This window comes from Galleria mellonella, unplaced genomic scaffold, assembly GCF_026898425.1.
Source record: "Galleria mellonella isolate WM207_F2 unplaced genomic scaffold, CSIRO_AGI_GalMel_v1 utg270, whole genome shotgun sequence".
In the NCBI taxonomy this organism is placed as follows: domain Eukaryota; kingdom Metazoa; phylum Arthropoda; class Insecta; order Lepidoptera; family Pyralidae; genus Galleria; species Galleria mellonella.
This window is the reverse complement of record NW_026442062.1, coordinates 1,223,787-1,244,541: the sequence shown is the minus strand read 5'-3', so window position 1 is coordinate 1,244,541 and position 20,755 is coordinate 1,223,787. Positions and strand designations below refer to the sequence as shown.

At 34.7% G+C, this 20,755-nt stretch overlaps 1 protein-coding gene across 1 annotated transcript; it reads left to right on the top strand.

Moving 5' to 3' along the window:
* The first annotated feature begins 1,420 nt into the window (after positions 1-1,420).
* Positions 1,421-20,297, top strand: LOC113509171 (sensory neuron membrane protein 2). Its single transcript, XM_026892490.3, has 10 exons — positions 1,421-1,818; positions 9,915-10,072; positions 10,670-10,814; positions 13,241-13,415; positions 13,650-13,741; positions 14,945-15,165; positions 15,872-15,997; positions 16,890-17,076; positions 18,399-18,521; positions 20,063-20,297. Exons 1-10 carry the CDS (start codon positions 1,705-1,707, stop codon positions 20,285-20,287), a joined length of 1,566 nt encoding a protein of 521 aa, XP_026748291.1. The 5' UTR covers positions 1,421-1,704; the 3' UTR covers positions 20,288-20,297.
* Positions 20,298-20,755: the final 458 nt, after the last annotated feature.

Here is a 20,755-nt window from a genome sequence, read left to right as displayed (position 1 = left end):
GGAAGAGATCTCTTTTAGAAATAAGTTAGCCTGTGCTAACATTGCTCTTAGTTTATTGTTATTACCGTATGTTTTAATGCAATAAAGTGTTTTAATGTCACACAAAAACAACTGCACCAAAGTGAATGTAGTTTTTAAAGTTTTATTACTGCAGATCTAATCTAAAATCTTGTGTATGTTTTATTTTAATACACCATTTAAAAGTGTTATATTTTAGTGAATTTTCTATTACTGCAATCCACGTATACGAAATAGTATGCAAAAAATACCTAAGAAAGTTCGTCATATCCCTTAAACATATATTTTAAAAGACAATAAGAAAAGCGCCCTAGTCCTGAGCAATGATAACACATAAAGCCACAAAGCATTCTGTGACGTTCAGCAAATAGGCTGCCAGTTTCTTTGCTCTACCTAGTTGTTTAAAAAAATGACATTATATATATATATATATATATATATATATATATATATATATATATATATATATATATATATATATATATATATATATCATAGCAAAGGCATTACGCCGTCGTATGGTCCAGCCATAGAATAGGCTATCCTATCCTTTCCCGTGGGTATTCTAAGAGGTGACTAAGTGAAGTTAGTGATCAAGGGATGGGCAGCAGCCTCCCTCTTGAAACATCACCAAAGCCTAATTGCAATTGCCAGCCCGCCTGACCCGCGTGGCAACTAGTAGCAAAACTCTCTAAGAGGGGACGGCCTATATTCAAGAGTGGACAGTTAACGGATTATATGGATAGATGGATGGAAAGCATATTATGATATATTTTTTTTTTATACAACTTAGAATGGCAAACAAGCTGACGGTCTACCTGATGGTAAATGGTAACCGTCGCCTATAGACATGAGCAGTACCATGAACATAACAGAGTATACTATTTCGCCCATGATACCCCCCATGCGTTGCCATTCCTGAGGACTCAGGTGTTATTCCTCTGTACCCTGTAAATTCACGCCATATCCCACCCTTCAAACTGAAACACAGCCATGTAAACACAACTGCTTCACGATTGAAACACGAATGGGACAGAGGTACCCAAGCAAAAGACTTTTGTACAAAGTCTCGCTCTGATAAAAAAATAATCTACCAGTGGCCATAGATTATAAAAATATAATTTTATTACTCCACCAAAATTAGCAGTTTGCAAACACTACATATTACGCATTTTTTCTATGCATGTGCAATATATTTATTCCTATGTAAACCATCTTCCATTAATTTAAATTGTTTTCGATTTAAACAAACACATTGACAATCCGCGATGGCGTATAAATATAATTAAAGAACACAATAGAATCTGCTGAGTAAATACACCGGACATTGTTTCTTAACGAATCTCTATTTAGCAAAAGAAAAAAATTGAGAAAATTACACGCGTTCGAGCAGCACGTTTATGGTACTATCGTTGTAATCGTTGTCTAGATACATAAGAAGATAGACGGATACGTGTGCCGTGCAGTCAAATTAATTAGCATAAGTTAATAAATATTAATATATTTTGAAAATAAATTAAATATATGCAAAGTAAACTCTGAAAAAAAAAATACTTGTATCGTTCGTACAGCGCGAGTGAATTAGACGTGACGCATTTAAATTTTGGGTGTGTATTTTAAAATCAACTAATTGCTTTATCGTTGAGTTTTGGACATACTATATGAGTTTTTAAAATAAACTTAATCATGTTGGGTAAACGTTCGAGATTGTTCTTCGGGATTTCGGTGGGAGCTTTGATTATATCAATCATATTGGCTGTATGGGGATTTCCGAAGATCATCAGAAGTCAAATTCAAAAGGTAAGATATATTTATTACATATATATATATATATATATATATATATATATATATATATATATATATATATATATTGTAATAATGTTAGCAAACATATATATATATATATGTTTGCTAACATTACACTATTTCTTTTACCTTTGGCAATAATAAATTAACATCACTGTCATTTTATTAATTAACTAAATATATTAAAGAATTGTCGTTCAGTGCTGTGTGGTCCCGGCATAAAATAGGCCACTGATGGACCTTAATGGTCGAAAAAATTGCAGTAGCGTCCCTATTAAAACATCACCAAAGCCTAACTGCGGTAGCCAACCTGTCGACCAAGCTTCCCAGCAGTAGCTGGGACTTTTGACAGTAGTCAAAAACCCCTTTATGAGGAAGGCCTATGTTCAGCAGTGGACAGTTAACGGCCTTTATAATAATAATAATACAAAAAATGACATCTGCAATATTCTGATATAATATCATAGAACTAGAGAGATATGAGAAGCACCAAGAGGAGCAAGAGAATAAAGTACTATATATTGATAGAGGGAGGAAACTAAGTACACTTAAAACTGCATATAGGTATGATGCAGATGCAATTTACTTAATTTTATTAGGGTACTTTAATCAACAACCATCTTAGTCATCAACAGCTGCCCAGGCCTTCTCTGTCCAGTAATGGGAAGCTAACGAATTTTCATTGTAAGAATTATGACCATATCGATACCTTCAGCTACATACTGCTGTTCTGTACATTTTAATCACAAATTTTAAATGCATATAGTGTTTTTTTTTCTTTTATTAAAAAAAAATTAATAAATATTTTCGCTACACATTTCGTTATTTCGGTCTTCCATTGTGCGTCTTTCAAGGCACTTTCTTCCACACACAACCACTCTTTGGAATTAACTTCCAGCAGCAGTATTTCCGAACCGATACGATAACATAACCTTCAAGAAACAAGCATATTCCTTTTTAAAAGGCCGGCAGCACACCTGCAATGTTCTAAGTGTTGTGGGTGATTATGCGCAGCGGTAGTCACTTACCATCAGGTGAACCGCATGCTCGTTTGTCCCCTGTGTTGTAAAAAAAAGCACAAAATTTCTGTCCTATTGCACGGTGTGACCTTTGTGAAGTACACAAATAAATAGGGCACAATACAAAAGGGCACAAGGTCAAGTTTTTAATTTCAATAAAAGGCATACCAAATTATCTATTATATGAGACATACAATTGATTGATATTGTTTCACATCCATAAAAGTTACTGTTTTATTACGCCTCAAGTTTCTTTTTATGTTCATGCCACAGTTCATTCTTTGTGGCTTTGGCATTCGGTTCTCTCTGTCTACTCCATAAATAAGCTGCCGTGAATTATACTCATCTAGTTTTTACCCGCGACATCGGCAGTGTGGACAGTACATATACATAAATTAACTAAAATAAAAAATGGCCTATATACTTCTTTATCTCAGATACTACGTCTGAATCAAATTTCATGATGATTATGGATTGTTTTTTTGTTATTATTTTAATAAAGTTAATTAATTGATATAGTAATATATTATAAAATATATAGTTTATCTACAACATTTTTTTTATTTTTTTCACAACATTTCTGTTTTGCCAAAGATTGACTGGGAGAGAATGCTATATAGTTAATAAGTTCGCCTTTTGTACCAGACGTTTATTTGTAAATTGGTTAATAAATAATAAATAAATGAAAATAAATATATTGTAAATTTTATACTCATACTTATTTAAGTACATTTATATACTATTATCGTTATGTCACAATAACCACTTTTTACATTTTAAAAGTTGATAGAAATACCGACCAAAATTACACCATGTTATTCCTACTTTTGTTTAAATCCTTATATAAATAAATTATTTTGTTCTCAAAACTTTTTCAATGTATGTACATTACTTTTTGAATTGTTCAAATCGGCTATTCCATTCAATAGATATTACGAATTTAATAAGTCATAGAAATAGAAAAAATAACGCTCTACATGTATTCAAACGTCACGTTATACATGTATTCAAAATTGTTTCAACACCTGCAGATTACTTTTTCAATTTTTCAAATCGTAGGTATGTTCCATTCGAAAGATATTGTTAAAAGTGTAAAATGTCGTAAAAATGTCCCTGGACGAGCCGCTGGTACTATAAAGAGCAAAGACGTTATGGATTAACTCAAAAACTAAACAACCAATTTTAACAATTCTTTCATCTTTTAAAATTTACATTATAAGCGAGTAACATAGGCTATATATGTATATTATTTTTAAAAATTCTATTTATCAAATTGCTAGTTACAAAGAAAGCAATTTTTGAAACATTGTTGTTTATGAAGAGGTAAATATGTATATAATTTTGCAAAATTGGGAAAATATTTCCTTTTGTTATTAACATTAAGCAGAGATTTGTAATCTGTAAGTAATCTCTTTGAAGGGAACAATAAGGACTCTCACTCATCATACACTCTTTCACAAGATCCTCAGGTCAGCTGAAGCTATATTTATTTACTACTATACTAGTTTAAAATTGCGTCAGGGGTGTTCTTCTCTAGAAATCTGTCCGATTCTAGAATAAGGGCATACGGGTATGCGACCCCGGCCTCCCGAGCCGCTGCAGTGTCCCAGTCCTTTCCGCACATGCAGTGTCCCCCCCTCCATTTCCTTTCCCACATAAGTCTCTTATTCCTCTCATTCACCAATTTCCTTTACACATTTCCTTTCCTCCATACCGTAGGTGGCGGAAACCACCAACAAATGCATTCCCAAAGAGAGTTGACGTCAGGCAGGTGGCCGGTCGTAAAAGTAAAAACGAAATCTTTTTGTAATATGGATAAAATCATATTACGCCGACCCCAAATGGTTGGGATAAGGGTAGGAAGATGATGATGACTAGTTTAAAATTAATAAAAATAAATAAACACTAAACTCACCGTATGTTGTGTGTAAACATGATACTATTTTTGTCTGTGGCAAAAAAAAATGTTACTGGGATTACGTCTTTAGAAACCGGTATCATTATATTAAAATTGAATGTGGCACCGGTTTTATGTTTGTATAACATAACATATATTGTATGACGTGTTATCAACGTAGCTATTGTGCTAATGGTTTATGTAACTATATAATTTATGATTCATTTCCAAATGAATTACTTCAATCTTGACAAGATTACTAGGTATGGTAATAAGTAATGTGTAGTGTGTAAAAAAAGAATCATCAAAATTATATTATAAAATAATATAATAATATTATTATTATATAACTCTTATATATATTAAGAATTAAGCTCGCCTGTTGTACATCTATATTTAATATATATTATATGTTTGTATTTTTTGTGTAAATAAATCAAAATTATATATATATATATATATATATATATATATATATATATATATATATATATATATATATATATATATGTATAATGATAAAAAGCAATAAATAAATTTCATCTGATAATTTCAAAACATATTCCTTTTTAATTTAATAACTAGCATTTTTTTTTAATGGGCGATAATGAAATGATAACCCCGCCTGGCACCTGATAACAGGCGGGGCACCAGTGCGAGATGATAGATGACGATGAAAGCAGGTCAGTTAGTCCATCGTGACGAATTGCACTAGAGTTAGCCACAAGGGTTCCAGGGGGAACCACGTGGAGGTCGATGTAATAGGATGTATTGCTAGCAATAGGGCGGTTAGACCCCTTTACTAACAATCCCTTGCCCCCCTACTAGCTGTTTAACTTAGGTGTAATCGAAAACACGACTAGTTTCGGGACCAATGCGAGACCCTTAATTCTCGATCTAATTATACACGTAAATTATTTAACATTTAACAATAAAAAATATTCCCGTAGTTTACTTCTACAATTATCTTAAACGAACAAACGTACAGATTTCCGTCGCATACAATACATATAATAGAATCATAACTGGTCATTGTCTATATATGAAAAATATATAAGAAAAACTATTATAGTTAGGCTTTATAAACGCCATAGAACCCAAAACAAGGATTTTTAGAATTTTTATCTGTTTGTCTGTATGTTTGAACACACTAATCTCAGAAACAACTTAACCGATTTGAATGCGGGTTTCACTAATACGTTGCGGTTTTCTCCACTTAATATTTAGTTTTTATTTTATTTAAATCGGTTTATAAATAAAAAAGATATATCAATCTAAAGAATCACATACAAAATGCTATAAAGTAATCAATCAGTTGAATTGATTAAGACTTTATAAAGGTATTAGCTACATAATTATCATTTAAGTATATAATACAAGGCCGGATTCACAAAGAGTTCCATTGGAAATGATAAACGGAAACTTCATGGTTAGAAGCGGGCAACGCCGCGGGAAACGACTAGTATTTAATATTAAAGGTGTATATATGGTACAATAATATTTTCCCTACCGCGAACTATTTAGTAATTAATTAGCACATCGCAAATAGCTACTGTTACATTGAATGCTTGCAATAAACATATTTTTGTGATTGGAAAAAACCTATGCGTATGTAATGTTTGTTTTTCAAAGGCGCACAGTGTCTTTTTTTTTGCTCATCAGTTTTTCAATTTATGTAGATTACTTTTTGAATTGTTCAAATCGGCTATTAATGAATGAAATATTGGATAGTTTTTTTTATAATAGCTGTTTTTATGGAATTTAACCCCTCTAAGACACAAGCTTGCGCGTTCACCGCTAAGAAAACCCCATTTGCTGTGGCCCCACAGTTCCAAGGCACGTCTCTTAACATCTCTAAAAGCATTGGGATCCTTGGTGTCGACATCTCTAGTGACGTACAGTTCCATGGCCACCTCGAAGATAAGGTGAAGCTGGCATCCAAAAAACTCGGTGTGCTCAATAGAGCGAAGCATTACTTCACGCCGGATCAGCGATTAATGCTTTACAAATCGCAAATCCGGCCCCATATGGAATATTGCTGTCACTTATGGGCGGGAGCACCTAGATACCAGCTTGAACCCTTCGACTCAGTGCAACGACGAGCTATGAGAATTGTCGTTGATCCCATGCTTGCAAGCGGTATCGAACCCTTAAGTCTTAGGAGAGATTTTGCCTCACTCTGCGTGTTCTACCGCTTATACAACGGATTGTGCTCAGAGGAATTATTCAATATGATGCCTACGGCCCCTTTCTATCATCGTACGGCTCACCATCGACAGGGAGTTCACCCTCATACCTTACAGCCTAAATGGTCGCGTACAACGCGGTTTCAGAGATGCTTTCTCCCACGAACACTCAGGTTATGGAATGAGCTCCCTGCCGAGGTTTTCCCGAGAGACTACAGCAGGGGGTTCTTCAAAAGGGGGTAAAGAGGTTTCTTCAGGGTCGGCAACGCGCGCGTAATACCTCTGGTATTGCAGGCGTTCATAGGCTACGGTAACCGCTTACCATCAGGTGGGCCGTATGCTTGTTTGCCACCTCAGTGGTATAGAAAAAATTTCTGATTTTTCATAGAATTAAAATTAAAAAATCATATCTCTAAACCTGATAAGATTTGATCGTCGGGAGTTCTACTCTTACTTTTGTAATGATATATTCTACAAAATAAAAATATAAAAAGAGGATGGTTGTTTTTTGGGTCAAAAAACAAACTGTGAGGCGGATAAATATCTAATGCAACCGCATACGGTACGACAAATCTGTACAATTATATCCTACAACTTGACGTTTATAATAATCGTAACATGTACATTTTGTTTTCAATGGGTGAAAATGGTAACGGTATACGCTGGCGGGACACCAGCGAGTACCGTTACCGAGATGATAGGTGAGAATGAAAAGACAAGTCAATGAGCTTATGCAAAAGATTTATATAGACATTAAATATATATATATATATATATATATATATATATATATATATATATATATATATATATATATATATACAGCACGATAGTTTCCAAAAGGGGGGGGGGGCGCATGGAGGTCGACCTGATAAGATATATTGCTAGCAATGGGACTAGTTAGTAATTTCATTACTAAAAAATCCCTTCTCTCCCTCCCTCATTCAGATTAATTAGACTTTATGGCGTACAATAGTGAATACCGCATTTAATTCGGTGCAGTAGTTTTTGTATGATGGCGGAACAAACATACAAGCTAATAGACAAAATTTATAAGAATTATTGTTTTGATATCTATTAATATTATTAATACCACTTATATTTAATAGAAATATAAGTGTAGGTGCAAACTGAAAATCAGCGCTGAACGAACATCAGTCCAGCAAAAGCTGAGTTTGTACCTATTGCCAGGCGCATACGATTAATGGACAATATATTGATTAATTCATTTATGTACATTATAATTTCTGTGAAGAATGGCAATAAATTTAATTATTATTATTATTATTTATTATTTGACGAAAAACACAAAGTTACAAACACAGGATACACTGGGTCCCATACTAGGCGAACCTGTATCGTAGGCACCAAACAAAGATTAACAAATCACAATGTGTTATAATAAAAAATACATAGTGAGTGGGTAGTAATATAAAAGGAATATAAAATTGAAATAGTGATTATTGCTTATCAGTCAATCCCGAAAAACTGTGACGTTAATAAAATTAACAATATAAATACACAAGCTATTATAAAACACTAATAATATATTAAGAGAAGCGAAGTTGAATAAATGAATGTGGGAATGTTCGTAATCTGTGAATGTGTGTTGTGTAATTCATGTGAAATATTTATTTATTTATTTATTTATTCATTAGTACAAATATGTGTACATGGCGGGCTTAATGCTAAAAGCATTCTCTCCCAGTCAACCATAGGGAAGTGTCAGAATACTCGAATGCGGTACTACTAATTATTGATATACATACATACTAAAATTACATATATGAACAAATAAATATATATGAATAACAAATATACTTACACATATATGATATATACTATATTATACACGAAATTGAAAATAATATAAAGCACTTACTGCAAATATGTGTACTGTATGTTATTACTTTCCAGACCATAGTTTTTTAGTTGCCTCCTACCATAGTGATAAAAGATATTTCAGTTTGTAAGAGACAAAATCATTGCATCATTGAATTTTAATTTGAAAGTAAAAAATTACTATTTAAAAAAATTTATCTCCGCCTTAATACCTAATACATATTAGTATATTTGTTGCTATATAAGTTTATATATGTACTGTATGTATTATATATAATTATATATATATATATATATATATATATATATATATATATATATATATATATATATTACAATGGTAAACTTATTATAAATATAAACTTATTATGTGTAAGTATATTTTTTATTTCTTCTGTGCTGTGTCCCGGCATAAAATGGGTCAACCCTTCCTTTCTCGTGGCTGTCGTAAGAGGCGACTAAGGGAACTTAATCTAGGGATGGGCAGCAGTTACTTGTTCCTTAAAACATCATCAAAGCCTAACTATGGTTGCCAACCCACCTGCCAAGCGTGCAACTACTAACTATCTCCCTACCCCCTTATGGAGGAGGCCTATATTCAGCAATGATGGGGATAAGAATTTATGTAGTACTAGGGATCTACTTAAAATTCGCACGAATAGAAAAATAAGTTATGTATATTAGTATGTATGTATGTATGTAGCTTTAATAAACAAATTTTTGATACTTTGTTGGTTACATTATTATATTTTTTATAGAAATGTCTATTTTTTAAAAAAATAATGTATGTATAGCTTTTGTAATTTGTTATTAATGTAGTTTTCTATAGCTCGCCTAATTTTTTATTTGTGATGGATGAAAATGGAATGATAACCCCGCTAACGGGATACGCTGGCGGGGCACCAGTGAAGGGTGATAGATAAGAATGAAAACAGGCCAGTTGAGTTAACTAAAATAAAAATTAAAATAGATGAATTCATCAGGAATTAACCATGATAGTTTCCAGGGGGAACCGCGAGGAGGTCGACCTGGTTGGGTATATTGCTAGCAATGGGATTCTCAGTCTCCATTACTAACAATCCCTTTCCCTCCCTAGGTCGCCTAATTAGAAAACCAGTATATAATGATTTTTCTCTATTTCAGAATATACAACTGGACAATTCGTCGATGATGTACGAGAAATGGCGGGTGTTGCCGATGCCTCTCAAGTTCAAAATAACCGTGTTCAACGTCACCAACACAGAGGAAATTAACAACGGCAAGAAACCAAAATTGCAAGAAATCGGCCCATTCGTGTATAAGTCAGTACCAAATTCAGTTAATCATTGTAAGGATACAGAGTCTACCTATTATATATATATATATATATATATATATATATATATATATATATATATATATATATATATATATATATATATATATATATATATATTAATGAATATTAATTATTATTATTTTATTCTTTATTGCACTTGTAAATTTCATAGATAGAATAAAGATTTATCTCTGAAAGAAATCTCTTCCAGCTAACCTAATACTAATAATAATATGCCCTGTCGGGTCGACCCCCACGCAGTCTCTTTGGAAACCATCGTGGTGAATTCCAGATATATTCATCACGATGGACTAATTGACTTGCCATTTCATTCTCACCTAACATCCCTTACTCGTGCCCCGCCAACATATACCGTTAGCGCAGGCGTATATATATTAATATCAGTATAATGTACTTATTATAAATAAATAAAAAAATAACAAATCTTTATATATTATATAATATTAGTTTAGAAGTAAGAAATTGCTTAGTCTATTTGTAAGCAAATCTATGCGTGGCACACTTTAAAAAATTTGTACTATGCCTGGTATTCAACACAATTAAACGCTTTTAATTACAGAGAATACCGAGAGAGGACGGTATTGGGTTACGGTGACAACGACACGATCAAATATATGCTCAAAAAAACGTTTATTTTCGACGCCGAAGAGAGCGCTCCGTTTTCAGAAGACGATATGGTGACCGTTATAAATTTTTCATACATGGTAAGTTTAAACTCTACTATCTTCTAATCTTATTAATATAACAAAATTGTAATTAGACAATGTCTGTACATGGAAGATATTTAGGAAAAATTGGTATGAGAAGCTTTAATTTTTTTTCTATACCACTGAGGTGGCAAACAAGCATACTGCCCACCTGATAGTAAGCGATTACCGTAGCCTATGAACGCCCGGAATATTACGGCCGGGGTAAGCCGCGCGCGTTGCAGATCCTGAATTTCTTCAGGGACTGCAAGAGGTTTCCCTCTTTAAGCCTTTTTTGAAGAACCCCATGCTGTAGTATCTTGGAGAAACTTCGACAAAAAACCCATTCTATTACCCGAACGTTCGTGGGAGGAAACATCTCTGAAACCAAGATATACGCGACCATCTAAGCTCTAAGGTATGGGGGTAAACTCCCTGTCATGCCAAGCCGTACGATGGTAGAAAATGGTCATGGGCATCCTTTACAAACAAATTCTCTGAACACAGTCCTTTGTACAAGCAGTAGAACACGCAGAGTGGGGCAAAATCTCTCTTAAGACTTAAGGGTTCAACGCCTGAGATCACCAACAATTCTCATAGCTCGCGTTGCACTGCATGTTTAAGAAAAATTTGTATGAGAATTCTTAATAAGAGTAATAGAAGCTAAAACAATAATTTTTAGAAATGTAAAAAACCAGCAACACACCTGCAATGCCTCTGGTGTTGCGGGTGATCATAGACGGCGGTAGTCACTTACCATCAGATGAGCCATATGCTTATTTGCCCGCCGTCTTATAAAAACAATGTTTTCTGTCTATCTGTCTACACTAAATTGAATACACAGTTGTGTTCCTGAAGGCTAAAAAAAGATCAGAATCGGCTATCTGTCCCGGACAAATATTTGGGCAAAATATCAATCCCTATTCGACCGAGAACCTGATTCGTAACTGTAATATAACAAAGCAAAATACGTGAGTTATTGAAAAACGAAGGTCGTTTATTTTAGTAAGATTATATGGTAAAGTTTAGATGTAATCCTATACTTACAGTAATCCTCTTACCACTCAGCATATCTTTATGAATAGAGAATATTAATAATCAATCAAGTGTCGTACATAATCGAAGGTCGTATCCGTGGGAACCAAATAATTGAGTTATTCGACATTCCAGAACATATTACAGCATGCAAATCACATGAAAACTGAGTAGGTACAAAATTAAAAATTAATATTATAGTAAATAAAGGCAGTTTGTAATCTATTTTGAACCGACTTTAACAAGGATTAATCAATTCAATTATCATTTCGGGTTGTATTTTTTTTTGTTACCTCATAACTCCGTAAGTTATAAACCGTTTTGGATTGTTTTGTTATTTGAAGAGATAAAACAGATTGGTCTTATAGGAATTTTATCACATTTATTTAAGTAGTTTAATTTTTAAATCAAACAAACTGGTTTTTTCTACAATTACCAGAGGGAGACTTTGCACAAAAGTCGTTTGCTTCGACACCTCTGTCTCTTTCGTGTTTCTACCCTGAAGCAGTTGTGTTTGCGTGGTTGTGTTTCAGTTTGAAGGGTGGGACATAGCAGTAAATTTACAAGGTATAGAGGAATAACACCTGACTCCTCAGGAATAGCAACGCATGGGGGAGTATCATGGGCGAAACAGTATACTCTGTTATGTCCATGGTACTGCTTATGTCTATAGGCGACGGTTACCACTTTCCATCAGGTGAACCGTCAGCTTGTTTGCCATTCTAAGTTGCATAAAAAAAATCGAAGTCGGTTTATTTTTTTAATGGATTCCATTTACACTTATTCTCATATTAATTTTGTCACAATTGAAACAATCATTTTTCCATCAAGTACGAACGTTCATAATAAGCTTGACCAAGTGCATCGACGTTGCAGTTATCTGTCAATTTTCAATAGCAATTGAATAATTTTCAATATTAATAATTGATTATTTATTTAAAAAGTGCTTCGTATGCGAACTAAAATGTCATGCAATAATATTCTGATAAAGCTGTCACTGAAACAAAAGAATTATCCGTCTGCCAAGCGTGGCAACTACAGGCAAAACCCCTCAAAGAGGGAGGCTTATGTTCAGCAGTGGACAGTTAAAGGCTGATTTAATGATACATGTATATATATTAAGTCGCTGATTTTTTACAAAGCGAAGATGTACTAGTCTATATATATATATATATATATATATATATATATATATATATATATATATATATAGAAGGTGACTAAGGAAATATAATGTTTGAGGGATGGGCAGCGGAGTCCTATGTTCGACAATAATATATATATATATATATATATATATATATATATATATATATATATAACTTCTGTTTTGCACTACTATTGCCCACTTACTACTTCCTATGCCACTGTGTGTTTTAGTGCAATAAATAAAAATATTTTTTTTTCAGGCGGCCTTAATAACAATTAACGATATGATGCCGGCATTAGTTTCAACCCTGAACATGGGATTTCAAGAGATGTACTCGCAATATGGGTTGGATGACCCTTTCATAACTGTCAAGGCACGAGATCTATTCTTCGATGGATTGTTCCTCAATTGCAGAGGGAATCATTCCTCTTTAGGTAATTCACTTTATGATTACTTCTACTAATACCCGTGCGAGTGTTGCGACCTCTGGTGTTAAAAATTTCTAAACTGCACAAATGACGTGGCTTATCGGAAGTAACTTATTTTTAAATGATACATACATTAACGTAAATAGCAACCCTAGCATGAACCTTTGAAAGGTTCAGGTTAGGGTTGCTCCATGGACTCAGGGTTTTTTTGAAAAAAACTTATAAACTATTTTATTTCAGCCCTTATATGTTCCCAAATCAGTACCACTAGTCCACCCACGATGCGCCCCACAGAAGATGGGAGCGGATTCTATTTCTCCATGTTTTCGCACGTAAGATTTTTTATATCTACATTTTACCTATCATAATTACCATAACAGCAAAAAAAACTAAATTTTCATTGCAATAGGGATGCCATTGTCAAAAAAAAAATAACATATTCACGCTCATTTTAATCGTAACAAGCGATAAAACCCGACATCGTACGGTTTTTTTTATGAGTGAAATATAGCCCATATTACTCCTTAATTGTAAAGTTTTCTATAAGTGAAAGAATTTTAAAATATGGTTAAAATGTTTTTGAGTATATTTATCACAAACAAACATATTTTGTATGTTTGTTTGTAATAGATAAAAAAAACATACAAAAAATCAAGTCAAGTAAGCCTTTATACATATTATTAGTTCAAACTAGCTTTTTATTTATTTTTCATACAAGTTAGAATGGCAAACAAGGTGAAGGTCAACCTGATGCAAAGTGATAATCGTCACTTATAGGCAGGAACAGTACCGTGGACATAACAAGGTATACTGTGTCGCTCTTGATACCCTTCATTTAATGACATTACAGGGTATGGAGGCATAACACCTTAGTTCTCAGAAATGACAACGCATGTCTACAAGCGAAGGTTACCTTTTTCCATCAGATGGGCCGTCAGTTTGTTTATCAGTTCAAGCTGCATAAATAGTATAAAAAATGCGTTGTCAAACCTCAGGACTGAAGTGTTATGCCTCTGTACCCTATAATTTCACTGCCATATCCTGCCCTTTAAACCGAAACACAGCCATGCAAACACAACTGCTTCACGGCGACAACACGAATGGGACTAAGGTACCCAAGCAGACTTTAGCATAAAGACCCCGTCTGGTAACTCTCTCTGTCTACTTTAGCTCGCTACTTCTGTACTACTTCACTGACACAATCGTGCAGGCATAGGTGCTTGACGACAGATGCACGAGTGATGCACGACTAATCTTCCACTAAGGGAGGAAAGGAATTGTTAGGAATGGCGTCTAATAACCCCATTGCTAGCAGCATACCCCATCAAATCGACCTCCACGCCGTTCTCCCTGAAAACTATCGTATTTAATTATTGTTAAACTCATCACTTGCTTTCACCCTTGCCTATCATCTTTCAATCGTGCCCCGCCAGCGTATACCGATAGCGCAAGCGTGGTTACCATTTCATTGTCACCCATAAAAAAATATCCTCTAGTAATTGTGACAAACATAGAAAATCTTATTCATGTTTCAGTTAAACAGAACAGCGTCAGGCCCTTACAGCATGGTGCGAGGCATAGAGAACGTGAAGGAACTAGGTCACATCGTGTCCTATAAGGAAAAGACATTCATGAACAACTGGGGTTCTGACCCTTACTGTGGACAACTCAACGGTTCAGACTCGTCGATATACCCGCCGATAGATGAGAACAATGTCCCGAAGAGATTGTATACATTCCAACCTGACATATGCAGGTATGTTCTAATCATCATCATCAAAGGGGATAATAGATAGATATATACTCTTTTATTGTCTCCCCCAAGAGATTAAAATAGAGAACTCATCACTGATCACAGTGTGATAACAATGGACGGCTTTATCGCTAAATGCGATCTCTTCTAGGCAACCTTTAGATGGAGAGGAATAATTATGATGGGCGGTCTTATCGCTAAGAGCGATATTTTCTGGCAACCTTTGAATAGAGATATATATATATATATATATATATATATATATATATATATATATATATATATATATATATATATATATATATATATATATATATATATATATATTACTTATTGTGTATTGCTATACATTATTACTTGTTATTCTCTTTACCTATCCCAATAATGAAGTACCGTGTTCGTGATTCACTGTTACACTGATTCACACAAGAGTTAACTGGTAGAGAATGCTACTAGACTAGCATTAAGTCTGCCTTTTGTAACTTATTTTACTTTGTTCAATAAAGTTATTTAAATAAATATATTTTTAATGAGACAAATATAATGGTATCCTCACCTGCGCAATTGGTATACGTTGACGAGGCACCAGTGAGGGAAAAATTACCAGGGACGAAATTAGATCAATTGGCCAATTAGCACGAATTCTTCAAACTTGCTGGCTCATACCATCTCATATACTGCTTATTATCTAAGATGTTTGTTATTACAGATCTATTTACGTAGACTTCATGAGCAAAACCAATATTTTCAACATGTCTGCATACTACTATGAGCTCTCGGAGTCAGCTTTCGCGTCTAAAAGTGCTAATCCCGACAACAAATGCTATTGTAAAAAGTAAGTATTGATTTATAGTATAAAGTCACAAAGAAATGAAATGTGAAATAATGGACTTGTAAAAAATGTTTCCATCTAATATTTGTATCCACATTCGTACAATAAATTAAGAAATTCGAATTAAAAAAGAAAACCTTATATACATCACGGCCTTATATGAATTTATTCCCATACTAATGATTCGTCCCAGTTTGCTAAGTTTTTTTTTTAAAGAATAGCCTAAGTTCATCATCGTATCAGCCATTAACTGTACACTGTTAAACACTGATCTTCCTCATAAGGAGGGCTTTATCAGTAGTGTCCCTTTGGCAGGCGAGTAGGCAATCGCAGTTTTTTTTTTGATGGGTGAAAATGGTATGGTAACCCCGCCTGCGCTAACGGGATACGCTGGCGGAGCACCAGTGAAGGGTGATAGATGAGAATGAAAACAGGCCATGGGATTCTCAGTCTTCATTACTAACAATCCCTTTCTCCCCGGCAATCGCAGTTGGGCTTTAGTGATATTTAAAGACGCTGCTGCCCATCCCTCGACCATTAAGTGCTCTTAGTCACCTCTTACTATACCCACGGGAAAAGAAGAAGTAGCCTATTCTATGCTGGGACCACATGGCAAGCCAATAATAATGTAGTTTGCTGAAAGTGAAAGAATTTTTAAAATCGGTAAAGTAGTTTTTAAGTTTATCTATTACAAACAAACGTACAGAACATTAATTCCGTTGGGCATAGACTGAATAATGATTGATTGATGATAAAGAGGGTAGGTCGTAGAACTTGTACCAATAATAACAGTAGACAATCCTCAAATGCTGACAGTTACCTGCGTACTAATAGTAACGGAATTAAACAAAATAATTCTAATCAACTGAACATTTGTAATAAATAATTTAACCAGGAATTGGAGCGGCAACCACGATGGGTGCCTTCTGATGGGCGTGATGAACCTCTTCCCCTGTCAGCAGGCTCCTGCTATAGCGTCTCTGCCACACTTCTACCTAGCCTCAGAGGAACTGCTCGAATTCTTCGATGGAGGCATCAAACCCGATAAAGAAAAACACAAGAGCTATATAATGTTAGAACCGGTAAGTTTTCAATCATCTATTTGGTAATAGATGAGGTTTCCCTAGAGACTTTAGTATGGAATTCTTCAAAAGGGTGTATTAAGGTTTCTTCTGGCTCAGCAACACGCATGTGACACTCCTAGTTTTACAGGCGTCCTCTATGAAATACAGTGACTGTTTACCATCAGATGAAAAAGATGCCGTTTGTCATGTCGACTTACTTTCAAGGCACTACCAATAGAGTGCGACGGTATTTTACGCCGGAACACCGCTTGAAATTGTATAAAGCTCAAATCAGGCCACATATGGAATACTGTTCTCACTTATGGGCAGGAGCGCCACAGTACCAACTCCTTCCCTTAGACCGCATTCAAAGTCGGGCGGCTCGAATTATTAATGAACAGCCTTACTATCGGGCTCGACTCACTGAAACTGCATACAGATGTTGCATCTCTATGCATCTTCTACCAAATTTATAATAGAGAGTGCTCTGAAGAATTTTTGGGATTGACAAACTAAAGTTCCATCCCAATCATCTGGACGAGTGGCGGTCCTCCACCGTGCGTTTTTCAAGATACTTTCTTCCCCGCACAACCACTCTTTAGAATCAACTTCCAACAGCAATATTTCCGAACCGGTACGACGTCATAACCTTTAAGAAAAGAGCATATTCCTATTTAAAAGGCCAGTAACATATCTGCAGTGACTCTAGTGTTGTAGGTGAACATGGACGTCGGTGGTCACTTACCATCAGGTGGGCTGACCTGATGATTTAAAAAAAAAAGACGAGCTGTTGCCAAGCCGTGAAAAAAACAACAACAATAAAAAAAAAGTTTTTTTTTATTGTTATTGTCACAGTTTTTTGTGTATCTCTTGATGAAAATAAAGAGTATAATGTATCTATCTATATTATTAAGATTAATGTGGTAGAAAGTTAAATAAACAAACAAAAAAAGAAAACAAAGGAACACATGTTTCTCTCGGGTACATAAATCTAACAAGGGCGATGAGGGCACGATATTTATGGATAAATCTGAAAGGGAAGGCGAGAAGGATTTATTTTACAATATACCAAGCTATATTAACCGTCTTGGTGTAGTGGTTTAATCTGCCGTCTTATCTTCTAATGAACGCGGGTTCGATTCCCACACGAAACATTTAATTAGTATGCCTGTTTGCATTCATCTATTTTGAATATAAAATAGTATTTTCTATATAATATGTATATATTTATGAAAAAAAAAAATTCCGTCTGTTGCCCAGTATCCATGCAAGTTCTTCTTAATTTGCTTCTAGATGGCGCTGTATCCAAGTGTATTTATTTACATTATATGTCATTATAGAACACAGGCGCAGTCCTGAAAGGTGTACAGCGTTTGCAATTCAACGTGGAACTGAGGCAGATGAAGATACCGCAGCTGATGAAAGTACCCACGGGCCTGTTCCCAATGCTCTGGATAGAGGAGGTAAATAACATTTAAACCATAATAAATTTTACTTCAAATTTTACAAAATTAATATGTTATCAACATGGAAGCAAACGCTGTCAATAGAAAAAAGAATCCCTTATAATTAATTCACAATGGGCATAGACATCGCGTGAAAATTTACCAACAGTCGAATAGAGAATCCCCTTGTACTTTTTAAAATATGTTATGGGACAACACTGACAAACTGGGAATATTTCCTTTTTTAAATTCATTTCTAAGAAAATACAGTACATAGATACCGTATGTACATTCTCAGTTCTCAATTATAGAATTGAGAATGGATTTAATTCAAACGGGCCGTTCCTTAAACGTATCTCTAAACATAATATTTCGCGAAATAACTATTTTACGGACCATTGTATACTAAATTTAGAATAATGTTGGCATAAGTTTATTAAAAAATTAGTTCATATTGGCCCCTAGGTACAATAAAGATTTTGCAGTGACATCAATTCGAAATTTAACCCTTCTTTGCATAATGGTGGAAATTTCCATCATAACATTCAATGCTCAAAAATTATATAAGAGAACAATTTCACTTTAAGTTGATCTTGTCTGGATACATTTTAATGTTCATTGCATAAAAAAAAACCATAGCTGTCAAATTTATTTTTTTAACCATTCTTCCTTTATTTTTGAACATTAATTATATCACCTTGCTTTATTTCACCAATAAAAAAAAATCATGCAAAGAAGGGTTAAATTTTAGAGATAGAGAAACCGCGTGTCAAAATCGGGAGCAATGTCTTCCTTTAAAAAAAAGTCCTATTTCAAACACTCACCCATTACAAAAATTATAAATATCGACTTTCAAGCTTTCTATCTACTATGCAGGATATTACACGATCACGATATTACAAAATCATTCTTACTATTGAACTGTTTTGTCTCTTTCTTTTATACTAAATTCTCAGTTAGAATGAAAGTGACAAAACAGTGTAATAGTTAAAATAGATTTGCAGATTTTAGAACTAGTTTTTATAACTAAGGAGGTGACATAAAATTTAGCACCACAAAAAAAACAGCAATAGCGACCATGGAATAAGATAACCAGAGGGAGACTTTGTACAAAAGTCGTTTGCTTGTGTACCTCTGTCCCATTCGTGTCTCAACCGTGAAGCAGTTGTGTTTGCATGGCTGTGTTTCGGTTCAAAAGGTGGGATATGACAGTGATACAAGGTACAAAGAAATAACACCTAAGTCCTTAAGAATGGCAACGCCCCATGCGTTGCCATTCCTGCTTCATACTGCTCATGTCTGTAGGTTACCATTTTCCATCAGGTACCCAACCAGGTCGACCTCCTCGCGGTTCTCCCTGGAAACTATCATGGTTAATTTCTGATGAATTCATCATGATGGGCTAACTGACCTGTTTTCATTCTCATCTATCACCCTTCACTGGTGCCCCGCCAGCGTATCCCGTTAGCGCAGACGGGGTTACCATACCATTTTCACCCATAAAAAAAAAACCTTTAGAAGATGCTTAATTTTATCTTTTTTTTTTTTTTTTTTTGTAGAGCGCGGAAGTGCCGCCCTCTATACAAGAGGAGCTACAACAAAACCTAAAACTGATCGGATACGCCAACACGGCTCGGTGGGTGATACTAGCACTAGCAATTATCGCGGCGGTGGTGAGCACCATAGTTGTAGTTCGGGCCACACTGCCCGGATGGTCTGGAAGGAACTCCGTGTTTGTACTGCGACCAACCAATGTTAATGGAATTGATCTCAATAAAGGATAGATTAATTGTACTATTGTTTCCACTACCTTTTCTTTTTGTTTATACCACTGAGGTGGCAAACAAGCATACGGCCCACCTGATAGTAAGTGGTTACCGTAGCCTATGAACACCTGCAATACCAGAGGCATTACGCGTGCGTTGCCAACCCTGAAGAAACCTCTTTACCTTTTGAAGAGTCCCATGCTGTAGTCTCTTGGAAATCCTCGGCAGGGAGTTCATTCCACGACCTGAGTGTTCGTGGGCTTATGGCATATGGCTTATGTCATATTGTTTAACAAGTATGGAATTATAATGGAATGATACCCTGCCTGTACTCATAAGTGTATTTAAGTTTTTTTTTTTATGGATAATAATGTAAACGTAATCACGCCTGTGATAACGGTATACGCTGGCGGGGCACCAGTGAAGGATGATAGATGAGAATGAAAACAGGCCAGTTACTCCATTATGATGAATTCATCAGGAATT

Bases quoted from the DNA above. Each gene is read 5' to 3' on its own strand.
- LOC113509171 (XM_026892490.3), top strand. From the start codon at position 1,705: ATGTTGGGTAAACGTTCGAGATTGTTCTTCGGGATTTCGGTGGGAGCT. The intron at 1,819-9,914 runs GTAAGATATATT...TCTCTATTTCAG, and splicing joins TCAGAAGTCAAATTCAAAAG to AATATACAACTGGACAATTC. The intron at 13,416-13,649 runs GTAATTCACTTT...ATTTTATTTCAG, and splicing joins AGGGAATCATTCCTCTTTAG to CCCTTATATGTTCCCAAATC.